The following is a 27,497-nucleotide window of genomic DNA, read 5'->3' as shown; positions in this document are numbered from 1 at the left end:
TCCTGTAGTGCTTACTGAGGGGCCCCTCCAGAGTTCAGTTGCCTACTTGCAACTATTATGTGACCCTGCTCTGACCCTCAGAATAGTTACACATATGCCACAAAGGTCCTGAATTACAGCTAAGGGAGACAAGCAGGAGCCAGGCTGGAAGTTCAAATCCAGTGACACATTAATCAGCCCCTAATTCATTATTGTCAGTTGGGGCAGGGCAGGTGTTGTAACTAATTTTGCAACAATGAAAGCACTTAGCAAGTGCAAAAGATCACTAATCAGGAAGCACTAAGGAAGCAGGTGCCAGCTAAAAAAATATTCTGTGACACATTAATCAGCCCCAAATTAATTCAGGTCACTTGAGGCAGGGAAGGTGTGCTTTGCTTTGCCACAATAATGTACACTGGACAACCAGAGGGTGCTGTGATGAAACAGAGGGTGGCATGGGTGAGCCAGAGGGTGGCATGTGGTGACAGAGGGTGGCAGTGATGAAGAAGAGTGTCCCAAACAGGCTGGACACGTAGAAACGACAAGTTCGCAAAACTTGCGACCCGACAGGTAAGTTCGCGTTTGCGAAATTGTACAAAAACCCTCGCGACCTGGCAGAAACCCGTGCGAACACACAAAAAAAAATCCGCAAATTCGCGAGAATTCGCGGATTTTGCGGTTTGCGAGTTCGCAAATCCGCAAAATTCGTGAACGCGAGATTCGCAAAATTCGCCCATGCCTAGTACTCCCCCCCGGTTACCCCCGTACGCTCCATGAACTCCATTAACAAAGTGGGGCCCTTGCACTCTGCGCCATTTAGTGACATCATAGTGCACGTGCGGGGTGGCCAACCAGCCGAAGGAAAGCGTGACTCCCCCCTCCCCCGCACCCATCCATCCAACTGGATGTACCACCCCTAGAGTTCTAGGAGAGACCACTTGTCCCTCCCCTGGGCGACCACATTCAAGAATGGCGCTGCCTCCTAAGGACCTTAAATTGACTGCTCACCAATCATGACCTTACCGCCTGACCAAGAATATCAATGAATACAATGATTGCTGACCTGCAAACGGGAAAAAGTCCTAAGGATAAAATTCATACCACAACCACGGTACTTTGGAACAGAAAAACAAAAATTATACAAACTATGTTATCACTCAAGAATGACTATCTGCTTCAGGGGATGGTGGGTGGGGAAAAAGATGACAGCCTCCTAGAAGGCTGGGGGGAGCAAAGGGCAGGCCTGGGGAGCACGGGAACAAGAGAACGCCTCCAGTGCTCCACAGCCTTATAAACCCTCACCAGTCAGACCAGTTCTAACTGGTCTGACCTCAACTCCGCTTCCGGGTCAACTGGGGGGGCTTTACCCAATCAATGGTGAGGCGCGCTCGGGCGCGCCCCTCCATGGGTTGACGACACACGGGGAGGGGGCCGGTGCCCTGCCATACGTGCAGGGTGCCGATGCAGCCCCTGCCTTTCCCTTCAGTGCGCTCTTGTGCGGCAGTGCGAGTGGGGGGGTGTAGCGATGGGCCGAGTGGATTGGTGAGGCAAAGCTAGGTCTCAGTTGGCAATGGTGTAATATCGTTGAGGTTCATGAGGTCAGTCCCGCGAGTTGTAGGGGTCGGCGGCGCCTTATGTGCAGCTGCCCATGAGACGAACGGTGCCCAGATATCTTTGTCTCTGGACGCCATGGGCATAAGTTCCCAATATGCTGCCAACATCTCCTGGCAGTAAGAGATGTCTTGTATCTACCTGTTTACCTTGGGAGCCCCTTGACCCAGTGTATCGCTATGCGCCGCTTGGCCAGAAGTAGCATCATGGCGGTCAGGCAGCCCGTGCCTTGAGGTGCCTCCGCCATGTGCCCCAGTAAGGCTGTGAGGGGAGTGCAAATAAATTGAAATGCTGTCACTTCTTGGATAATATCAAACAATGTATGCCAGAATTGCATGATGGACCGGCATGTCGATGCTAAGTGGAGATAGGAGGCCTGTGCTGCAGTGCATCTCCAACATGTATCATCCTATCTCAGTCCCATTTTGTGCAGTTGTATGGAGGTGCGGTATAACCTGTGTATTTCAAATGAAGGAGCCTGAGTTTGTAGTTGGATGAGAGGCGGAGGTGCTGGGCACAGCAGTACATCCATTGCTTCTCAGTGGGGGGTGGCATTAGATCTCCACTCCAGAGTTCCAACGCAGAGGGTGTCGTGACCGGCGAGGTGTGCTGTGTTGTGTTGTATATACGAGTAATGAGTTTCTTGGGTGACAGCTGAGTTAGAATGTTTTCTAATGCGTCTAGCGGCCCTGGCACAGATGGAAAGGTGGGGTGGAGTCGGCTGCAGGGGGCTCTTAATTGATAAGATAGGAACAATTCCAGGATGGGAGTCTGAGTGCTCGAAGAACTGTGCGGGTTCTCCAGGAATTTATTGTCTGGATAGAGGTTGTTAAACATGGCTAGCCCTATCTGATATGCACGTTGAATAGCGCTAGTGTCTTGCATAACAAGAATACCGGGGTGGTGTGCAAGCTGTATTGATGGGGCATATAGCAATGGCAATTTTGCACGGCGTCGGAGACCCTCCCACGCCCAGAGCATCGTCTCCACTGTGTTAACTTCTTCTCTCGGCCTTTTGTGTGCAGAGTAAATTGCTGCTGGTAATGGGCGAGGTGAAGCAACGTCTTTTTCAATAGCAACATGAGGCTGAAATGGAATAGGATGCGACCAAAAGTGCAAGTGTTGCGCCAGTGCGCTTAGCGCATAGAGTGCAATGTCTGGCGCTCCTAGTCCCCCCGGCTCGAGTGGCAGGGTCAGCATCTCCCAGGAAATCAGGGGCTGTTTCCCAGCCCAGGTGTGGGTGATAAGGAGAGAGCGTAGTTTACGGAAGAAGGCCTGAGTGAGTATGAGGGGTGTGTTAACGAACAGGTATAGTAGTTTGGGCAGCATTATCAGTGCACTAAAGACAATTTATGTGTGGGTCGACCTCATGGAAATAACATCACACATCATGGGACTCTTGACCTTCACCTTAAAGAGAGAAACTGGGGGACTGACATCTCTGACTGGAGAAACGTAAAAGAGCATGTATGAAAAGCAAATGCTGTGAAAAAATCCGCCAGTTCCCTCATTTCAGAAATCGGACAGGGAGCCTGAAAGGAGGGGGACGTTTTGAGGTAGGGACCTCGAGTGCGCTTTGTTCTGCCCTCTTTTGTTAAAGAACCACGTTCATGCTATTCAGAAGTACTCTGAGGACTGTAATTCGCATTAGTGTAATTTGGATCAAATTACATTAGATCGTCGAGAAAGATTAATAGCATCCCTTTTAAATTGTAACATTAAATGTGAAACATTCTATGTATTTTTCTCGGTAATGGGGGTCACATGACGACATTATTACTGACACCAATTACGATATCTTTAAATTTCAAGATTCCTGCAGCCCAGATGAATAAGGATGTGAAAATCAACCAGTATGTGTACGTCGAGGCTACTATGAATCAAATTAAACTGGAGAAGGAGGTGCTTGTGTCTATGAACGCTGGGTACATCTTCATCCAGACTGACAAAACAATCTACACTCCTGGATCTAGAGGTAAAAGAATATATTTTTCACTGTTTAGTTACATGCACTGCTTGATAGACCATCACCTTTATTTCACACCCTCACAGGTCATTTTGCTTACATTATACAATTAGAATGTTATCTTCTTCCTCCCAACAGTGCTTTATCGAATCTTCGCTGCTGGACACAACTTGGAGCCAACCTTTCAAACAGTACACGTGGAGATAGTGGTAAGAAATTATTTTTACTGGCTAAGTAATCACCCCTATCTCACTCAGATGGTTGTTTGAAGTTCTGGTTTCTCACCATCTTCATTTACATCAAGAGTGTCTAAAATGTGTCCTGGATGGGTGGATCCAGGCCAGAATTTTAGAGTATTCACATAAGATAAAGGTGTAATGAATCTAAATGGTAATAATTTAGATAGTGACTGGTTACCTTGAAATACAGACAATAATCTGGCGCTCTAGGACCTATGTTGGACACCCTTAATTTAGGCCGCAAAGAAAGATGTCTTTTTAGGCTGGTCAGAAGTAAGCAGGTCAGAAGAAAGCAATCACACTTTTTACCTCATTGGCTTACCTGACATTTCCCAGAACAAGTAATAATTTGTAAGGAAGGGCATATTACCTACCGCAACAGTTTAGAAGTTTAACTATATAAGATTTTTTTTGCTATCACTGTCAAAATTGTTATGGTATTCTGGGCTCTAGTGGATTCCTACACACATTTACGAATGAGGCAACCTAAAACAATAAAATAAAAAACATAAATGTATCTTTTAACATTATAATTTAAAATGACACAGACAGAGGCCACATGGGGCATTGCAATATTGCCCTCTAAGTCCACAAAGGACTTACCATTCCATGCACTAAACTCAGCCATCTAAGGTGTACTGGTTTGCTTTTAATGGTACCACCTATTCTCACACAGAGTAAAATGGGTGAATTGATTAGACATTTGATGGTGGTACCCTTAATGGTGGGCCATGATTAGCGGCAATACAAGTTTCTCTTTTTCTTTATTGGATTCATTTGTTCATGCATTTTCCTGTATGTAGCAAAATGGATTGCATTAAAGTGCTCCGCTTTGTTCATATTCACCCCAGACACTAAAAGTGTGCATCTGACAGTCAAGATCATACCTGCTTCCTTCACTGCATCTTCATTATAAAATCGTCCTCATCATTTACAACCGTTAGGGTACTAGCCTAAGTTGATCCAGTTACGAAGGAAAGTCCAGTAAAGTCACTTCTATGGGCAACTTAAACTAATGGTACATTTGTAACTGGCCCCTCAATCTGGATAATAGTGCATGCAACCAGTATGTACTGATGTCTTGCATAGCAATTTACAACAATGTAAATCTTTCTCAAAAGAGTAGAAGCTGCAGCTTTACTACTGTTGTTCAAATGGCAAAAGTAAATTGTCACAGAACTGCTTAAAGCAAGAACTGTTGCACCCTTTGTTGTGAGCAAACTTTTCCCACTTCACCATCATTGGTATTGTTAATTAACAGATAAACAAAGAATATCTCTGTATATATGCTGGATTCTGGAGCACTCATCACAAAGAGATACATCTCTAGAAAAACAAATTACCTTTGGGATACTAAGTTCACAGAAACTAAAATATTGCTAATCTACCAGCATTTGTATATACTTTCCAACAAGAGTTTGAAATACTTCTGTCAAAATTACTTCATAAAATGTAATACAACAACCCAGGCTTAGTTCTCAAACAGTGGTTCTAAAATGGCAAATTCCTGTATATTTTAACAGCTTGTATTGCACATTACTGAAAAAAATTCACAGGGCACTTCCTGACAAACAGCTTAAACAAACTATTGCCATTCTCTAAAGGATCCAAGGGAAAAGCTACTTCCTTCACATGTCACATCCTATAATGGACTACTAGCCTGCAGTAAATCAACTCATCCAATGAGTTTCCTTCTTCTTCTTTCAGACACAAGTAGCTTTGTATGCCCATTGATCGACCACATACATATCATGAACATATGGGGCACACAACCCATTGACATGCCTTCAATTAAACTTTTCTGATCTGTATTGATGATAAATATCTTAGAATAATCTGACTACCCATATTTGGAAGATTTTTAGTTCATCAGTAAACTAAAATATTTAAGCTCACTTAATACTTAATTTCTGTTTGGTGGCGATTTATATATGATGTGTTTTAAATGTTACCTTTGGAATGTTTGCCTATGACCATTTAACAATCTCCCAATCTAGCTGTAAGAGTAAGGTAGCATTCCAAAGGAAATAATATTGTTCTCCCTTACTTTAGTTTTTCTTACATCCAGAAAGTCTTTTGTCTATAAAGATAATGAGGTGTGTTTAAAAAAAATAGAAAATAGGCAGAGTGTACATCTTCTCAAAGCCTTAAAGCATACAGACTCCTCATGTACAGATTCCAAGCCCATAGAATCCCTTAGAAAGTATTTAACTTTTTTTTTATAAATTTGAGATGTGCTATAAACACCATGCTTACTAAAAAGGATTAAAAAAATTATTGCAATAAAAACAACTTTTTAAATCAGAAATAGAGAAATTGATAGAATTGCTATAAGGTAGCATGTTACGCCAAGTTCCTACAATGTGCCACAGTGCTGGTTACAGTTCAATTTGAAAAGAAATCCAAATTAGCAGTTATTAGTGAATTTAAAGATTATTCACATGAGGAAGTACTAAAAGTACATGTGTGCTACTTTTAAGTAGGGCATCTTCACTCACATGCATAAACATTGAATTCAATGACAAATATTTGCTCTAAGCCACAGCATCAAACTCTATTCTATGAAGGTTCTGTCCACTCATCTTTCCTATAACAAAGACAATAGCAGAAAGGCTAATGTGGCCAATTTCTATTCCAAGATGGGCTTAATTATTATTTTGTTTAAATCTTGATATAAAATGTCCACAAAATCATGAAAGTGCATTTGTATCCCTCAAGGATGGCAGAACTATGAACGGTACATAGGCAATATAAAGTTCCAGTTTTCTAGAATGCAATGTTAACCAAGAAGAGACCCAACAATACCTGATCGCATTCAAAACATATGTAATCGTTTCATTACATGGCAGCAGTTTGCAAGAAAAGGGAGCTAGTAGATTTCCAAGACATTCCCATTTGAAAACCCTCCCGCATCAAACATTCAGCGACATGTGCGAATGAAACACATATACCACCTTCAACAACAAATAAAATAAAAGTAACTAATAAATAATTTGAAAGTAACACATGAGCTAAATATGCACAATAATATTACAGTGATAGGATAAATATATTTGTAAACTACTAAAGAACTACAACTATATTTTATAATCTAAGAAACATTTTGGAGAATTGCATGTTTGTTCCTTATGTACCTTGGGCCAGATGTAGGTAAGTTAATTTTACCGATTCATAAATACCGAATTTTACCGATTCAGTATTTATGAATCGGTAAAATAGAAGGGGGGAGATGTAGAAAGAATCGGTAATTGAATTACCGATTCTGTAAGAATCGGTATTTACCGAATCGGTAAATACCGATTAGGTAATGCGCATTGATTCCTATGGGCATTGAAGCCCATAGGAATCATTGGGCATTACCGAATCGGTATTTACCGGTTCGGTAAATACCGATTTTTGCAAGGGTGCAGGGGGTGTCACTTTGACACCCTCTAGCACCCCGATTTAAGGCATGTGTGACATGTGGCACACAGACATGCCCTAAGGGCATGTCCGTCTGTCACATGCCATAGGTGTGCATGCACACATGTGCATGCACACCTGGAATCGGTATTTTACCACCCAATTGGATTGGGTGGTAAAATACCGATTCGGTAAGGCCTGTGGGACTCAGAAGAGTCCCACCTACATTGCAAAATCACTGAATCAGTAAAAATACTGATTCGGTATTTTACCGATTCAGTAAATTTACCGAATCGGTAAAAAGGTGCCCCTACATCACAAATGACCATTTACCGGTCGGTAAATGGCCACCTACATCTGGCCCCTTGTGTGGAATCAGTAAAATATCAGCATCACCCTTTCAAAATCTTTTGTGTGACATGTCAATGATTTTGTTACTTTTTGTAGTTCCACACATTACTATTGCCCAGCAGTACTGCAGGTTTACTTTTCTGACTTGTAATGAAAATCTTGACAACACTTTCCTTCCTTTGCGTCCCCTCCTAACACACATCTAATCACCAACTGCCAAACCCATTACACATGCATGATTGCTCTTTTCATGACATTTACACAATTTGCATTTCTCTACACTCTTCAATAACAGCATCCTTGGTTTTATACCTCTCGTTTCCCATTATAATATTAGAAGCAGTGTGATACACCCATATCAACTTGTTAACAGGGTTTGTTCACAAACCTCCTTGGCACCCTGCCAGTTGCAATCCTGCCTTCAGTATCTTGTTCCATATCTCCACCAGACCATTCAACTGTGGGAAATAACCAGATGAACAAATATGTGCAACCCCATATGTCATCAAATAGTCATTCATATCTTGGGATACCCATTGCACCCCATTATCTTTCATTATAATATCTTGTATACCCTCTTTCTTCCAAATTTCTTAGGGAAAGAAATCTCATTATTGTAGTTACTTTGTTGGTACATTTTTACTTTTGTTCACCTAGAACGATAATCCATCACAACAATGGCATACTTGGGACCATCTCCCATACTATTGTAAAGCCCTGAAATATAAAACCCAAGATTTTTCCACTCAGCATCCATCATATTGCTTATAATAGAAATGCAATCCACTGTCCTCTGTGAGTTCTCACTCCATGCACATGGTATACAATTTCTTATGCATCTCTCTGCCTCTTGGTCCAACCACAGGCACCAATATTCTTCTCTTATCCTGTGTTTGGTCGCTCTCATACCAATATGGCCCTCATGTGCCAACGTCAGAATGTTCACCCTCAGTGCTTTAGGCATAACTAATTCTTAGCCTCTAAACAACATTTCATCAACCACAGTTTAGTACTTATGTGACAATTATTCCCAGCACAATCAGATCCTTCACTCTTCCTTGGCCGTCCCTGCAACACAAATTTCATTATCTCCTGCAATGCCACATCATCCTTCCCTGCTTGTACACTTATCTCATGTGAAATTCAGCCTTCAACAATTGCACTAACTGAAGCTAGGACCGTTCGTCCTCATTCACTACACATTCCTCCTGATTCTTAACTGGTAATCATGACAAGCAATCTGCTAAAATATTTCTATTCTCCGGCACATACTAAATTTTGTTAGAATCCTCATTTTTCAACATGATATTCTAGCATATGCCTTCCTCTAACCTTTTGAGGTGAATATATCAGTGTGTATGATTAAGGGGGCGTGGCTTGGATGCCGAGGAGTTAGGCAGCGTGAGCCCGGAGCTCCGAGCCCGACCCCGGCTAAAATCCTGTTAAACTGCACGAATTCCGATGGAAAACGATTGCTCTACTGGCTGAAGGCATCGGTGGAGTGACGGGACCCTGTGTTCGCAGCTATCCGCCGCTAATCAACGCGGAAACCGACTTTGAGAGGTGTCCGCGAAACGAAACGCTTCGATCCAAGATGGCGGCTTGAGGTCTGAACCGGTGATGTCGCAGGCAAAGTAAGCTGGATGATCTTCACCTTAAAAGAACCAGCAGAATCGGAGACGCCATTGGAGGAGACCCTGAGAGCCCAAAATTGAGGGGATCACACACGACATCCCGTACCCCGCTTGGGGGAGACAGCGACAAACGAGTGGCGGACTTCCCCAGGGCGCACCTAAGATGGCGGCAACTCTGAGAAATGAAATCTGAAGACATCGCGAACAAAGAGGGGCTGCGAGGACCCCCGCGATGCTGCATCGGCTGGAGAGAGGAGGATTCCCCCCTGATTGCCCAGAGGAGCAATCTGCACTGAGCCTGCACCCGGACCGCAGCCCAAATTTAGGTAGGGGACGTCGAGCACACGAACCCCAGGCCTGGGCAGAACAGCACCTCAAGCATTAATCTGCGAGGGCCACAAGAGCCTGGATGCTCTATCTGAACCGAGCACATGCGAGGCCTTGTCTGAGGATTGGTGGAAGCCCGGTATTTCTGCTGCACCACACTGGGCCTGGGAGTAGGCCCAAAGGTCCTAGGAGCGACCCTGAGTGCGATTGTGGACTGGTATAAATTCGCAGCTTGAGGAGGGGAGCTCCCGGGTGGATGACCACGAGACCCTGAAGGTGGTAAAACCGATTGGGTAGCCGGACCTCGTGAGCAGAGACCCGAACGGCGAGGAGGGAGACCCTACCCAACCCGAAGCTTCAACGCTTGCTGGAGGCCTACTCGCCGACGCACTGGACTGGGCTGGAAAATCCTTTACTCCCTGAAGAGGCGCGGACCTTGAGGCGACTGGAGGGGAGCCTGTATTACCCTGAACGACTGCCCCGAACAGCCAGCGCTGGCGCGCAGAGAGGCCGACCGAGAACTGGTCACTGAGCAGAGAAGGCGCTGAGCGGAAGAGGCCGACGCTCGAGGCATAGGACTGATCGAGAAGCTAGTTTCTATTTAAAGTGGGACCTACCTTTCGCCCCGGCCTAACGGGGAATCCCCCCACCCCTCCTCTTCAGGTCCCTGAAGAAATCTCATCGTCTAGAGAACAATCTAAGATGGGGAAGACGAAGGGAAAAGGAGACGGGGCTGCTAGCTCTGAACCGACGGATGAGGCAGATCAGGGTCACACGGACCTACAACAAATGCAGGACCGCATCTTGGAAGCTATCTCAGCCACGAAGGAAGCCCTGCAGCAAGACATTGCCCAGGTGGCGACAGGCTTGGGGCTCCTGTGAGCAGACCATGATAAGCTAAAGGACAGGGTCAGGAGCACAGAGGTAACCCTGCAAGAGATGGTCCCGGTGCATAAAACCATGGAACGTCGGTTGGGTGATGCTCTGGACCGAATACAGGCGCTGGAACAACGGGCAGAGGACGCTGAAAATCGTAGTAGGCGCAACAACGTCCGCCTGGTGGGCCTTCCGGAGAAAAAGGAGGGCGACGACATGGTGGGTTACCTTGATAACTGGCTGCGGACTGAAGTGGCACCGGAGGGGCTCTCCCCTTTCTTTTCGTTGGAACGGGCGCACAGCGTCCCGGCCAGACCGCCTGCCCCGGGCCAGCCACCCCGTCCTGTGGTGATCAAAATTTTGCATTATAAGGACAGGGACTGGCGGTTGCAAAGAGCCAGGGAGGCAGGCCCCTTCCAGGTTGATAACAATAGGGTGACACTGTTCCCAGACTTTACCTTTGAGACACAAAAACTTCGGGCTAGCTTCTTGTCGATTAAACGGGAGCTGCGTGTGGAGGGTATCAAGTACTCACTCCTCTTCCCAGCAAAGCTCAGAATTGTGGTGGACGACAAAACACTCTTTTTCCCCACATCGGCGGACGCCTGGGCGTGGTGGGATACTTATAAGGCCGGAACGGATGGAGCTCGATTCAGAGCTGAGGAGGAACAGCGGAAACAACCGACCAGGAAATCCCAGCGCCATTCAGAAGCGCCGGCAAATGACTGGGAAACCAATGGCATCACAAACGGAGGAAGAGAGGAAGGCAGCACTTCAAGCGGTGGTGGACCTATCGGGTACAGTGCGCAGTCAGTCCTGTAAGGGCTCAGACTCTGAGGAACAGGCAACAGTGTCAGAATCGGACCTCTCGGAACTTGGTGGAGCTAGAGGGCCAATCGTGACGCCACAAACGTCGGAAGAAATTGTAGAAGCTTGAGGGGGGAGACTTTGAGGAACAGAATCGCACATTGAACATGTGGGGACCATGCCCATAAATGCCAAAGGCTAACTGGTAGAAATATGGAGACTCGTGAGTGTTTATGGGGAGATTGTGGGGCGTGGGAGGCGGGAATGTTATAGTGTAACAAACACCCTCTGAATCGAGCAGTGCCCTACTGGCCCCTAAGGTCACCGCTGTGGAGACTGCTGAATATAGTGTTGGCGATTGGGGTGGTTCACCTAGTTGATAAAAGTTTGGATGGGAACTACTTTGGTTAAGATAGGTCCTGTTCTGGGGGGGTGGATGCCGAGAGTAGTTTGGGGGGCTCGAGGCGAGGGAGGTGGGGTTTGGGAAACAGTTGTTGGGAGGGGAAGGGGGGATCAGAGATGTGCCAACATAAGCGCCTGGATGATGACTGTTATTACCATGTTCGAGTGTGCAAGGGGCAATGGCTAGTGCTGGCGCTTTGAAATGTGTGACCTGGAACGTGCGGGGCCTGCACACCATGGCGCGGAGGCACAAGATACATGCTTACTTAGTCCGTAGAGGGGTTCAGATAGCGCTGCTGCAGGAAACGCACCTTATGAAGCAGGAGGGCATAGCGCTGCAGAGGAGATGGCGAGGGCAGTTGTTCAACACGACATACTCTGCATTCGCAAGGGGTGCTTTGATATGGGTCCGGGCTGGGGTTCCCTTCCAAGTGACTAAACAGGTGATAGACCCGGAGGGAAGATTTGTGGCCGTGGAGGGGCAGCTCAGAGGTCGGGACATATCGCTATGCAGCGTGTACGCTTCCAACATAGATCTACCTGCTTTTCTGACGAAGCTATCATGCAAGCTGGCGAGCTACTTGACAGGCCCTATACTCATGGGAGGGTACTTTAATTCAGTAACAGACACCACATTGGATAGGTCTCACCCACCTCTGCATACATCACCAGTACATAGACTAGCGAAACGCAGACTAGAGTGGCAGGGGAGATGGGGTCTGGAAGACGCTTGGTGGACACTACACCCTACTATGAGGGATTACTCATTTCATTCCGGTATACATGACCTATACGTCCGGTTAGATGTGTTTCTGTGCTCTTCACTCATACTTCCCGTTGTAGCGAATGCGGAGTATCTGACCCGCACGCTGTCTGACCACAACCCCCTATTGCTATCCCTGAACTGGATGACCGAAGTTTCGCGAGTCCTACCTGGCAACTGCGACCAGACACCCTGGATGACTTACTGTTCAGGGACGCCTTAGGCAAGAGGCTAACTCGTTATTTTGTGGAAAACAGTGGTTCCACGTCCTCCAGGGCAACAGAGTGGGATGCCTTCAAGGTTGTGGTCCGAGGTCATTGCATAGGGGCATCTGCGGGCGCCCGCAAGACACTCTTGGATGACCTCGATAGGGCCGAAAAGGAGTTGCGGAAAATAGAACGAGAGCGCCCTAATCACCCCGAGCTTCAAGAAGCAGTTAGCAAAGCCAAAGAAGCAGTAGCGGTGGAAATGGAACGGCTACGGAGTTTTGATCACAAGATCTACCTGACTAAGGAGCATGCAGAGGGTGACAAGGTGGGACCGATGCTTGCCTGGCTTTCTAATCCGACTAGGCGCAGCCACCCGATCTTGTCTATTGAGGAGGAAGGGGGAAATATCTGCCATACCCAAACAGAGATCCTAGATAGGTTCCGAGCATACTACGAAAGATTGTATGAGAGCGGATCGGAAGGCCAAGAATCTGAAATTGATGCCTTTCTAGGAGGGCTGCAATTGCAGCGGCTGGAACAAGAACAGGCAGACGAATTGGGCAGGAACATCACACTAGGGGAAGTAGGGAGTGCAGTGAAACAGATGGCTCGGAACAAAACCCCGGGATTAGATGGCCTGCCAATAGAGTTTTATAGTAGATACCTGGAATTCCTAGCTCCGCAACTACAAGCGGTATATAATGAAGCAAAGTCGTGAGGGAGGCTGCCTCAGTCCATGCGTGAAGCTCTAATGATCCTGCTGTTGAAGCCTGGGAGGGAGAGCAGAAAACTATCCTCATATCGTCCGTTGTCCATGTTGACGACGGATTATAAAATCCTGAGCAAAATATTGGCCAACAGGCTGCTTAACCATATGACAGAGCTGATACACAAGGACTAATCAGGATTCATTCCCACGCGGAATACTACCAACAACATACGTAGGTTGACACGGCTACTCGGGGACCAACTATCGGAAGCGCCTGTGCCCCTGGTGCTCTCTATCGATATTGAGAAAACGTTTGACAGCCTGGAGTGGGGGTATCTCTACAAGGTGATGCAGCATTTCGGGCTGGGCGATAACTATATCGGTTGGACCAGAGTGTTGTACACGGCGGCCACGGCGCGGGTCCGGATAGGCTCTCTCATCTTGAGTCAATATCAAGTGGGCCGTGGAACCAGGCAGGGGTGTTCGCTATCTCCCCTGCTGTTTGCATTGGCGATGGAACCCTTTGCGGCGGAGGCCCGGGCGGGGCGATATTACAAGGACCTCGTTTATAGAGGAATGCCACAGGCCATCTCGTTATACGCGGATGACCTTTTGTTGTTCTTAGCGAATGCGGACGAGGAATTGGAGGGAGCAAAACTGCTCCTCGGAATTTTCGGGAGATTGTCGGGCCTGAAGGTTAACTGGACCAAATCCTGTTTATTTCCGCTGCGAAGAGGGGAGGCACAACCTGCCAACCTCCGGATACTCAAGTGGGAGCCTAGCTGTTTACAGTATTTTGGAGTGTATATATACCACTCGGCGGCAGACATGCTGGATTGCAATGTGGTCCGCTGCAGTAATGCATTGAAGGGAAGCATGGCCTTTTGGGCCACTCTTCCGCTTTCGGTGATGGGCCTTATCTCCCTACTAAAGATGATAGCGCTTCCGCGGCTGCTCTACTACTTCTGCACATTGCCGGTGTGGATACCGAGCTCCATCTTCCGACGGTTAAGATCACTGGTGATAGCCTTTCTATGGGGTGCAGGTAGACTCAGGATAGCGCTTGACACTTTACTACGACCCAAGGATGAGGGGGGCATGGCAGCGCCTGACTTTGAGTGTTACTACCTGGCGGCTCAATTACAGACCTTCACACAAGAGATAGCGAAGGTTTATCGAGGTCCGGAACCAGACAGAGACGAGGGCACCCCACGGCATGTGCTTGCGTATATTACCCTACATCAAAGGCTCCTCGTCAGAGACCTATCCCTGGAGGAGCAGACATTTAGGCTCTGCTGGAACCGAGCGCGCCGGAGAGCGGGGGTTCGACGAATGTACGCACCGGAGATCCCGCTGGGGATGGTGACGGCACTCCCTCACGGCGGAGACTGGTCGAGACTGCAGGGTTGGGAAGATGCGGGTTTACAGATGTTAGGCGACCTATATGAGGACGGGGTATTACTCCCGTTCCAGACCCTGCAGGAACGATTCGATTTGCCTAGAGGGGACTACCTGATGCATGCTGCTGTGACCGGAGCCATGCAGGAGCACTGGGGGGAGGGGTTGCAGGATCCCGCCACTTCTATGGCCTGTCAGTACACAATGATGGCAGCCGGTACTTACAAGGCAGTGACCTGCCTTTATTCCAGAATGTTGCGGGAAACCCTGCAACCACTCACGACCCTGAAAGCTAAATGGGAACTGGATCTCCAGATGGAGATCACAGACACCAAATGGGCGCAATTACTACGGCGAGCGAAAAAGAGCACGAGAAACTCCAGATTTCAGTTGATACACTTCTACATTCTCCATAGGGCGTACCTCACCCCGGGGAAACTAAGGAAATACTTTGGGGTTGTGCACGCGGCTTGCCCTAGATGCAATACTGTAGAGGCAGATTTGGGACACATGCTGTGGGATTGCCCCCAACTGAGGGACTACTGGCAGGAGATCGGGGAGGCATTGAATAACGCTACGGACAGGGAATTGCAATACACTAAAGCAGTAGGAATACTGCACTGGTTTCCTCACACACCCAAGAATAAGACGACAAGTAAGTTTATAGACATGGGATTAATACTAGCAAAGCGGGAAATCACTAGAAACTGGAAATCCAAGAGGGGGCCCACATATCAGCGGTGGCATAATGAATGTCTGAAATGGGCGGCAAGCGAAAGCACCCTGCGGTATCAACTAGCCAGACGCACTGCAGACGAAAAGGCGCTAGAAAGGGCGACAACATGGGAGTCATTAGTGCAGGCGCTCCATGATGGAACGGGAGAGGAGGAGGGGGGACACCGGAAGATCCCACTAGCACACCGGGTACACACTCTTAGCGAATGATACATTCCTCCTTGCAAACACCAGAACATACGCTATTTAGAAATCCAGGCGTAGGCGCAGGCACTGGGGGGAAGGGTGGGAGGGGGGGAGATGGGGGTTCTGGGCAGGTTGGAAGTTAGGGGGAAGGGGAGGGGTAAAAATGCAAAAGCAGACCGCTGATATCCTGACATACGGAATACAAGAAATCGGGGGCAACTGTGAAGGATGAACAAGGAACTGACGCCGCCCGGCCTTCGGGATGTGGGCTTATTAGCTGTGTAAATGAATCGCTCGAGCAAATTCTCCATCTAATTGCTGCAGTGATGAAATGCCCATAACCGTAATATGTATGTAAGACTTGGTTCTGCAATTAAAACGATGTTATAAAAAAAAAAAAGAAATCAGTGTGTATAATTAATCCAGTTCCCCACACAAATTTCTTAAAATAATTAATACCCCACCAATAAGCTAACCTTTCATGCTCAATGGTGGAGTATGATAAATCCACATCCTTTAATGGTCTCGAAGCATAAATCTGTTCCAACTCTGTATTGAGTCAAAACTGCACCCAGGCCCACACTACTGTTGTCTGTGCAAATTACATTCCTGTCAAATGTATCAAATGGTTTCAACCCAGGGGCAGTTGCTATGTCCTTTTTCAACTGGGAAAATTCACTACTGCACCCCTTACACCACTCAAACTTGCATTAAGGTCCTCATTCATAATGTCCTGTACACAAGCATAGATATAAAAATGCAATAATACTATGTCAACACAAGGAATGACCATAACTGATCCTTGTTCAAAGGAGATGGGGCAACCTAGATGGCTTTCACCAATTTGGTTTAGGTGATACACCTCTTTCATCCAACAAATGCTCCAGATAGTTCACACCTTTCACACAAATCTTACATTTCTCCAAATTGATGGTTAGCACACTTTTCTGCAAGATACTCAACACCTTATTTAATGATTTGTAATGTGTTTACTTCTTGTTGACATTGACAAGAATATCGTCTTGGAAATAAGTCACATCACGGAATAACTGATGCATTGCTCGTTGGAAGATAGCTTATGCAGATGCCAATCCAAATGGCATGCACACAAATTGATTCACCCCTTCAGATGTGATAAAAGATGTTAATGGTTTGGATTCTGAATGTAAAGAAATTTGGTGATAAGCTGATGACAAGTCTGACATGAAGAATAGTTTTATCCCTTTAAGTGTTGCAACATTTCAACAAAATTTGGCAGTGGGTGCATGTCCACTCAGACTGCTACATTCCAATCATGGAGATCCACACACATTTGCAAATCCCCATATGCTTTTTTAACCAGAACTATGGGAGGCTACCACTCTGACGCTATAAATGTCTCATCACACAACCCACGCAGTTCTTTCTTAAAAGATTCCCTTATTGCAAGAGGTATCGAATGTACCTTGGGTACCTTGGGAATTAATCATCCTTCACTACTAATGTGTATGTGTGAATTCCTTGAGCAGGTCTAACTTCTCTTCCCAGCTAGTTTCTAGCAAAGCATTTACTTTAGTCTCCACACCCAAAACTTGGTCTGTGTGATTTGGATCTTACCTTATGAACAGTTCTCTTTGCTGTGGCCAACTCAACAAACAGGAACCATCTTTAGCAATTTACACTTTCAATTGTGTTGTGATTCCCTGAGTTCCCAATGTGCCTTCAAAATATCCCACCAATTCGATAGGCTTATTGCCACTTGCCACTGGTCTGATATCCAGTGGGCACAAAAAACTCAATTAGGAAATTTAGGCAGCAGTACTTCCCCAATCAAAGTGTAGTGGGCACCATAGTCAGCCTTTACCTACACTTCCACACCATTGATTAATTTGTTGCGAAAAGGATTGGCTTTGTTTATGACTGTTCCCCCATAAGACATCTGTAATAAAAACTCTTCTGGAATGTTGTCTGTTTCATCAACTCCCACAGCTGCAAATGATTATCTGAACTTGCAAAACGACCTTTTAGCTTACACTTCCTGCACACTTAATCAACAGCAGCACAAGTGGCATAAGTTGAGAAATGACATTTTAGCCCACATTTATAACATACTATGGGCCTGATTTATATCTTGTTTGTGTTTTTGAGGCAACAGAGAATACATACCGCCAAGATGAAAGCACATCTGCCAAATATAAGAGCAGGCAGAACTTAAGTTAAATCACGGCAGAGACACCTCCATCTCTGCCTTGATTAAACCCCTTTAATGGCGTTGTGTAGTAAGGGCCACCAGAGGCAGACTTCTAATACCGCTGATCTAATTCAGATGGTTGAAAGTAGAGGTCACTTTTCACTGTCCAGAAAACCCTGGCAGTAAGGAGCAGTGAGAACTGCTAAATGCTCCCATCGCCATGGGTCAGCACTCACATGATGAGGGGAGCATATTCATTGTTATTTTCTTCAGGACTTTCTGTTTGAAAATAAAAAGTAAACAGTTAGGTGCAGGTATCTGTCATGTTGACTGAGCCCTGTAACAAACTGTAAACAGCAGTGACAGGAACCACCATGAGCGCTGTTTCTTCCAATGCTTTAGAAATGGCTGTCAGCTTGGTAGTCATTTCTAAATTTAGAAGGCAGCACTTCTGTCAAGATGACAGAGTATTTTACTCCTCTGTCTGACGGAGAAAAGGGTAGCCGGCCAAAGTATAAATTAGACCCTATGTCCTTGTGTTGACCATAATCAGAATGATATCCTGCCTGTTTTTATATACTACCAAAATTACTCTTGTATGTTGTTTTTGCCCAGTAGCTATTTTATCAGCATGGCCAGATATCATTTCCTTTAACCCCTCTTCTAGATTCTCTGCCCTCTTTACAATATCAATTGCTTTTTGTAAAGACAAATTTGCAGTATTTAGCAAATTTCTCTTGGGTTCTCGTTGTTCACTTTCTGCACTAATGTGTAGGCCTGGGAGGTAAATTCTGTTCCGCTCGCGGAATTTGCGGAATTTGGGTAATTTTGCGTTCCGCGGAGAACCCCAAATTGCTCAAAATTCTGCATTCCACAGCTTCGCGGAATTTTTTGCTTGTTCGGGTTCTCAAAATGCGTGTTCGTGAGATGTTTCTCCCCGAGCACGCAAACAGCGATCACGAACAGGAAAAAAGCATTGCGAAACAGCAATTCTGTGTGTTCGCGTAATTTCTGAGTGTTTGCTGAGATTTTTTACCATTTCGCGAAACTTTGCCCACCCCTACTAATCGGTCCCTTAACATTTTACCAAGGAAGCTTTTATAGTTGAAATTTGAAGCAAACATACATGAATCCACTGTGGAGATGTCTACTCATTCACCCGGTCGTTGACCTCTTTTCACATGAATATTCTACTACTTTATTTGTTTTCTTGTCATAGTTTATGTCTAATTGTTGCATAGCCATTTCAAAGTCATCCATTTCTTTCTTCTTCATTCTCCATAACTTGAAGTGATGGTAGACGCTTCTGAAGCCTTTGGCCTTCTGCTCCAAGATAATGTTTAAGCAAAACTAATTTATATGAAGTAGTAAATATATTACCACTTATGGCCACTACATCGCCCTCAAAACCTTTCTTCCAATCCTCCCATTTTACCACAGACTCCGCTGGATTTTTATGAAAAGCGCCAGTGCAATCATCCCTTCCGTTTTGCTTGAGAATTTATGGATAATTGTTCAATTAACTTAAACTGTTGCCTTTTATTGAAGGTAAAAATATGTATCTTATTCTTTTTTTGTAATGCTAGAGCCCGTCTATATCTGGGGTCTTGCCAGCTGGAAGACTTTTAATCACAAATGTAGTTATCTCTACCAGAAATGGTTGACTTACTTTTCCCTGTGTGTAGAGACGAGCTAGGGATATCTTGTTCAAATCGTCATCTATACAAGTAGTCAGCTGGTCTAGTTTTGAATCTTAAAAGGTGTGAATAGTAAAACACTGCCCAAACAACACCCCTGTAGACAGGGGTCCTGCATGTGATTGTATCTCAACGACATGCCCATTCATAGCCGAGGGGTGCCCTCGCAGTCCCAAACATAGCCACAACAAACGGACTTGTCAGTTACTTATAAAATGTGAAAGTGTTGGCTGCAGTAAGAGCCCATCAACACCACCACAGTCCCAACATTTCAACTTGAAATGTTTCACACACATAAGTCCGCAACTAACACACCACTAAGCCAGATCCACATTGAATGTCAAGAGTCCTACACCTCAACATTACACCACAATGTTAGAATGAAATTGACACACCTACCATGAGCCATTGTAAACATAAACCAGAACAATATGCCCCAGCCACTAAGCCCCAAGCACAATAGACACATCCTTGCCCTGTCCTCAGCCCAAACAAACCACCATTATGGATGTGTCCCCAAAATCCAAACCAACCTTCAAAGCCACAAAGCAGTACTTGACTTACACACATATTCCACATCAAAAGCCAATGTCACCTAAAGGGACAACATAGAAGCAGTAGCAAATACATCCAAGGATAATTTTTGGGTGTATGTTTTGTACCACACCTTTGACTGCTGTTTCTGGACCGCCATGAGCGCATCACTGCTGTGGGACCACCGAGGCCACAGGGTACTCGTTATAGGATTTTGACAACCACAAGGCAAAATCACAGGCTGAATCACTGTGCAGGCCATCACGTTTCTCCATGCACAACTCGTAATACAGTGGTAGGACCACCGCCATCACAGCAGTGGCAAACAGGGTTCTTTGGCGCATGGACAACCAAACTCATAAACAGACCTTAGACTTCAGTGAGTGATGTGCTTGTTCCACGACCAACAGCTTCACACAGTAGTGTCAGCATGTTCTCCACAAAGATTTACATCCTGCCTGCATCTATAGCTTCAGGAATGTCCAGTATGTGAAGATTTATATGCCATGCTTCAAGAGCTTGATATCTGCCTGGATCACTGCAAGGTCTTTCTCTATGTACATCCATATGTCAGGCTTTTGTTTCAGGACATTCTCAATCTCAAAGATTCTCTGTTCTGTAGTGTCCAACCTTGACACATGTTTGCCTTTTTTGATGGCCATGTTATCAAACCAGTTGTTTAGAGCATCAATGTTGCCATTGATGGATGGGAGGCTCTACTGCATTGCTTGAAGGAAGGCTTTCACATCTGGGTATGCATCAGGGTCACAGTGACCAAAGCTCTCTGGCTAATTCTGCCCACCCATCAGTTTGCTCATACATTTGACATCGAAGGGCAGCCTGAACTGCTTATTGTTGGATTTGCACATGCTCCATAAATTCAATGATACGCGTCAGCAGCAAGAGCGTCTTAGCTGCCACTTGCCTTATTGCCTGACCTACCATTTGGTAAGTAGTGTATCGAAGTGCTCACTCCTACAGCCTGCTGTAGTAGTAATCTGAGTGACATTTACAGATTCACCATGTATGGCTAGATAGCAGAAGCCATTATAATATTCTAGAGCTGATCACAGGTATCAGGCGTTTTCAGGGGCATGACTGTGTAATCTGGGTCAACTGGGTAGTGTGAGACATCAGAGAGGCAGGCGCAGATATCTTGTAAGACTTTCACTGGGTCCTGCCCAACACCCACCTCAGTGGGGGCACATGCAAACCCTGTTAGTTTACAAGTACATCTGAGACTTTGCCATGTCATTGGGTGGCTATAGCAGTACAGGTCATCTCAGGCAGTAACAAACAGGATAGTATCATCAGCGACCACTTAAAATTGGACAATATGGCAGTGGTGTACTTGTAGGTAAGCAACATTTAAAATAAATATACACCAATGATCTGTCAGAATAGCTGGACATCTGGCACATCTTAGGGCCTCATTATGAAGGTATATTGCAGGGCAATGCAGCAAGGAATGTTGACCAGGAAATGTAGCCATGACATTCATGAAGAGTCCCCAATGGTCCAAAATGTCCTGGACATTTATTTAGTGCATGTGCTTCCTGTTACGGTAGAGATGGGCAGATGCAGCAGGAGTGACCAGTTGCACATGCGTGCAGCCCATGGCACCAAGAACATGTGGGAAGCCTGCAATGGCATAAAAGCCTTGTTTTAGCTCCAGCTGCAGCTGTTGGGTGTTTGGAAAAATGAGGTGCTGTGGTGTGAGGAGAATTATGGCATTTAGGATAGAAGGAAGTGAAGAAATGACGAGATACATTAATAGACTTAGTATATGTGTAATACAAGTCCCAGAGCTCAACCTTAAACCACCAGGTTCACATTAGATAAAGACTGGACAGTTCAAACGGTTCTTTACATTCTGACTGGAACAAAGAATAGTAAACAGAGGGAGGGGACATGGAGTATACCACATAATATTATATACGCCAAAGAAGAATAAATAAGAAAAAGACAAAAGATAATGATAAATTACAACACAAAGGAAGGCAGAAAACGATGCCTGGGAGTCACCTGCCACTCATGCTGCTGTGGTCTGGAAGGAGAATGAGGCCAGCATGTCTAAAACTGCCAGGCACTTGGCCTGCAGTGGAATGTTGCAGTCCCTGGCAGTTGGTGGCTGAAGTTGTGCCGAGATCTGATGCAGCAAGCTCACAATGGATGCTCCCCAGGGGCGGTAATATCTTATGACCTCTTCCTCCCTGAGACCTATGGGGGTTGTCCTCTGACGGTGGATGCGCTCCCTTCTCCTGTGCTGCCTTTGCAGTTGGAGGTGATGGCGGTTGTGGTAATTTAATGTTATTGGTGATTTGAACCTGCATCTAGACAGCCCCCATGACTCGGAAATGGGTAATTTCTCAGCTGACCTTGCAGCGTGTCAGATGCTCCAACTGGTCCATGGTACCACCCACTCCGCTACCCATTTGCTGAACCCAGTTTTCTCTAACCTTCCTTCCCTCACATTTAACACCCCATTCCGATGTGCTGCTCTGACCACTATCTGATCCCCATGACATTCTGGGGGGTAGAGCCCTCCCGGAGGGTGCTCCAGAAGTTCTCTCTCAAGCGCTCGTGGCACAAAATAAATATTGACCAATTCCATGCCCCCCTCTCTGTGAACACATTCAGCATGCCGGATGATCCGGATGCTGCCGACAAAGCACTATCGGACTGGATCCTCTGTCCTCTGGACACACTTTTTCCTGCTAAGTGGTCTAAGTACCATAATACTAAATCTAGTCCTTGGTATAATGACAAGCTTGCTACTATGCGTAAAGCATGTAAAAGGTTGGAGCGGTCATAGAGAAGGGACTATGATCCAATCCTGAAGGGATGCTATCATGAAAAAGTATCACAGGGCTATTCAGACAGAACGGGTAGCTTACTTTGCGGATGAGATCAGGAGCAGCAGTAACCCCACCAAAAGTATTTTTTCTATATTTTAAGATCTTAAATTGGCGGGGGTATGTACAGCGCCTTCAATATCGCCGAATAAGCAATGTGAGGCTCTCGCCACCTTCTTCGTTAAGAAGGTGGACAACATGTATTATACCTTTACTCAAGCTGCAATGTGTCCTCACCCTGTGTTTAGACCCCTTCCTACTCACTCTCTTGCTGCTTCCCCGACGATCTCCCAGGATGAGCTGTGCATGCTATGTAGCAAGGTTAAATCCAGCTCTCCTGCTGAACCCCCTTAAGCCTGATCAATTTATGAAATCGCTACCTATGCTTCTTACACCTCTGGGGCAGGTGATCAACATGTCCCTGTCTATGGCAGTTGTCCTTAGGACTTGGAAGCAGGCAAGGGTTGTCCCTCTACCAAAAAGAACACCCTTGACACAGCTAAACCAGAAACTTTCATCCTATTTCTCTCCTGACGTGGGTATCCAAGATCTCTGAGGCCTACATTATTTCCATTGTGACAGGATTTTTGTAAGATAATAACATACAAGACCCCTCCCAGAATGACTTTCGCCCTGGTCACATCACAGAGTCTCCTCTCCTAGCTGTGACCGAACATCTGAGGGTAGCACTAGATGCGGGACGCACTTCGGCCCTGATTTTATTAGATCTCAGTGCCACCTTTGACATGGTTTCCCACAAGATCCTGCTGCAAAGGGTGGAAGAGGTGGGCATGGGTTTGTCTCTTTTCTCTCTGAGAGGGCCTTCCAGGTAACAGCCACCCTTTTGCCTCCATGATTCATATTATTAAACAAAGTGTGTGCCCAGGGCTCTACTCTGAGCCCAACTCTTTTCAACTTGTATGTCCAACCCTTAGCAGCTGTGGAAAGGAGTAGAGGGCTTACTGCAGTATCATATTCAGATGATACACAGTTGGTAGTAGCTCTCTCTGACGATTCCGAGCGGGCTACTCACAAGTTTTGGAGTGATCTCGCAGCTATCGCTGAGTGGATGACTGCCAGCTGCCTCCAGCTCAATGCCAGCAAGTCTGAGGTTTTGCTGGTAGGGAGAGACTCTGAGCTGTAGAGTGAACGCTGGCCGCCTGCTACCCCGGGCTGTGCACCCAACCCCCAACAGGTGGTAAAAAATCTAGGTGTCTTGGTTGACTCAGCCCTTAGCTTTCAGGTCCAACTAAGAAAGTGGCAGGGACCGGTTTTGGTATATTGCGGGGCCTCAAACTGCTGCTGTTTTTTTTGATCTGTCCATCAGGCAGGTTATCGTTCAGGCCTCCATTCTGTTGAGACTGGATTATGCTAACTCACTCTAAATGGAAATGAATAAGACTGAAATCCTGAGATTGCAGAAGGTCCAAAACGCAGCTGCTAGAACTCTCCTTGGCCTCCCTAGAACCTGCTAGCAGTGCTATTCGTTGGGTACACTGGTTGCCGGTGGCCAGACGCGTAGAGTTTAAGTCCCTCTGCATTGCTTTTAAACATTTTAATTTCTCCTCTCCTGGAATATTGGCCAACCTGCATTTACCGTATTCACCCACCCGCCAACTCAGCTCGATGGGTCAACATCTGGCGGTTGTTCCCCGATTGAGGAGGGTGCTTGCTGGTGGGCGCTCCTTCCATACACTGGCAGCCGAATTTTGGAACTCTTTTCCAATACATATCTGCAGCATGAATAATTACCTGCCATTTCGTAAGGCTATTAAAACTCACCTCTTCACTCCGCTATAGGCCCTGCTTTTGTTAGTAGCCTCCTAATTTCCTCCAAAAAAATATCGATGTTAAAAATATAGTTGTACAAAATATCCATTTTTATGTATATATAAAAAAATAAATGTTAAATAAATTAAATAATAACATGTTTTTTAAATAAAGTAGATTTAAAATCCATTTGAACAAATAAACATAATTAAAAAAGTTAAACCTAGATACATAATTATATATATATATATATATATATATATATATATATATATATATATATATATATATATATATATATATATATATATATATATATATATATATATATATATATATATATATATATATATATATATATTTCCAACGATGTCGATCCCTTGAACCAACAGAGTGAGCCGCCACAATCAGCCAATATTCTTGCCAAAAGGTATTTAATGAACACAAGAATCCAACGCGTTTCGGTAGTTACATCTACCTTGTTCACGGTCAGTTTAACTTACACAAAGCATTGTTTAAATTGCCCCTGTGTACCCAGGAAGTTGTATGTCACTTCCGCCCACAAGGAATTCTGGTCCATGTAGTTTGTCAAATCAAACATTATTTTACATTAGTTTTATGGAAGCCCCCATCATGCTTATTCATATTAACTGTACAGTAAAATGAAAGTCAAATAATCTATGTAAATAATGCCCTCCAGTGGGCTTTTACCCAGAACTTGTTTATAATAATCATTGTCAATAATGAAAATTCATGAGTTCTATTTAGTGCTGCCCTCCAGTGGGCTTATGCTTAAGCATGTTCGTAGCGAACAACTTCATTGTCCTTCAAAGGGTGTTTTGGAAAAAAGGAAGCAGGGGGGGAGCGGGTGGGGAATTGAAGGGTACCAAAAAAGGAGGGGAATAATTTGAATCATTTGTCAATGGAAAGGAGTAAGGATTTCATAGTTTATAAGTGAATGTACATTTCTTCTGACTGGTTCAAACCCAAAGGTGACAAGGTCCGAAAATTCCTTAATAGCTTTTCTCGGTGGCCACCTCGATCTGATAGGGACATTGTTTCGAAACCCCAGAACTTCAGGAGTTTCCAATTGCTGTTGTGGTGTTTTTCCATATGTTTGGCTACAGCATTGTTTCTGTCCTTGTTGGTCGTTGCACGGACATGTTGAAGGATTCGTAGTTTTAGTTCACAAATGGTACTGCCTATGTACCTCAACTTGCATGGGCATTCTATCATATTTACAGTGTATGGACTTTTGCAAGTGATGAGTTCTTTTATTTTCCAAGTTTTTTCTTTAGCCATTGTTAGTTCTTTCATTGGTTTAGCAATCTCACTGATTTGTTGCTGTGAAAATGCCATTTTCACAGCATCAAATCGAAAACTTCTTGACTGAAAACACAAGGATTTGTAAAGTGTTTTAACTGCAAAGTTTGTGAGATTGCAAGTAGCCAAAGCCTCTAGAGACTGATCCAAAGAAAGCGATTCTTTTAGTAGATGTACAACAAACTTCTTGATGTCTGGGCCTTCTGTTCCTTCTGGAATGTTAAGAATGCGGATGTTACCCCTTCTGGCATTGTTTTCCAACACCTCCATTCTGTCTAGGAGGGCATGATCCTCCTTCTTTAATTTGCCGATATCATCTACTGCCTTATCCAGGTGTATCAACATCACCCCAACAGTCTCTTCTAACACACCAGTTCTAGAAGTTAAACCATCTATTTTGTTGTCGAGTGACTCACAATAATTCCGAATATCCCTCTGTATAGACGCAGACTCCTCAAACCCCCTTTTTATGTCTCGGGTTAAAGTTGAAAACATTAGCAACAAAGAGGCAGCCGTAATACCACCTTTCTCCAAGGATAGGACAGTGACAGCGTCCTGGTCTGGTAAATGCTGCGCTAATTCAGAAGTTCTAGCTGGTGGATCTAATCCCCCTGCTGCCGCCATGCCAGCATTAACTATACAAGCAGACTCGACCAGAAGGGACGGGAAGGAGTCACCTGTTCTTTATTCTATAACCATATGCCCATCCAAGGCATTATCTAACTGGCCTGTCTCCATGGCATTAGCAGTCACATTTATATTGGTTGGAGCTACATCAACTATATCAGCTAAGTCAGTTGAAGGAGTATTAGGTAGAGGGTGATCTAACTGGGGTACAACTGTAAAAACAGAGGATCCATCTGCTCCGACTTCAGCAGATTGAGTAGAACCATTTTCCAGGGGGGTCTGGACCGGAAGGGGTGGAACAGATGCTAGGCTATCAGTAAAGGACATCTCCAATCCTGAAAGTACTGGCTTGCGCTGCGAGTCCGTGAGGCTCAATACTTGTGGTACTACTTTAAAATAAGAGTGCAGCGAAGGGGTGATTTTAGACCATGACTCAGACAGAACGGTAGGTTTACGTTTAGTTAGACCTCTCACTTTCCCCCTGTTACCCTTAGCCTTAACTTCAGTTGAAAGGTAAGAAGAAGCTCTCTTACCTAATGGAGGAGATGCAACATCGTCGGCACCTGAGCTGGCGCTGGGGGCAGGCTCCTTTGATTGTGTTTTGGTCAATGCCTTGCCCTTTCTATTATTACCTCTCACCTTACCTTTACCTTTACGTTGTTGCTGCTGCTGTTGATATTTATGGCATCGATGAGAGTGTAATGAAGAGCCCTTTTCCTCTTCGGACCCCCGGAAATAGGTTGCAGCTCCGATTCTCCTGCCTCATTTACGATGCAGTCTCTCTCCCCCTCGGTCTCTGTGGCGTCCACTGTTTCCTGAAAGTAAGGCTTCAAGTGACGAATAACCGAGACGCCAGCCACAGCACATGAAGTATGCAACAAGCTACGTGCCTTCCTGCCGCGCCCCAGCTCCAGGGCTGCCACGGAC

General features: G+C 45.4%; 1 protein-coding gene across 1 annotated transcript in view; it reads left to right on the top strand.

Moving 5' to 3' along the window:
- LOC147748462 (venom factor-like) overlaps positions 1-27,497 on the top strand; it is a 273,916-nt gene that overhangs the window by 91,199 nt on the left and 155,220 nt on the right. Inside the window, exons 3-4 of the mRNA XM_086928296.1 lie at positions 3,403-3,565; positions 3,695-3,765. Coding sequence (XP_086784422.1) covers positions 3,403-3,565; positions 3,695-3,765 — 234 coding nt within the window. The remainder of the gene's footprint in view (positions 1-3,402; positions 3,566-3,694; positions 3,766-27,497) is intronic.

The sequence above is a fragment of the Lissotriton vulgaris genome, chromosome 1_1, assembly GCF_964263255.1.
Source record: "Lissotriton vulgaris chromosome 1_1, aLisVul1.2, whole genome shotgun sequence".
NCBI lineage: Eukaryota > Metazoa > Chordata > Amphibia > Caudata > Salamandridae > Lissotriton > Lissotriton vulgaris.
This window is presented reverse-complemented; position numbering and strand designations above follow the sequence as displayed.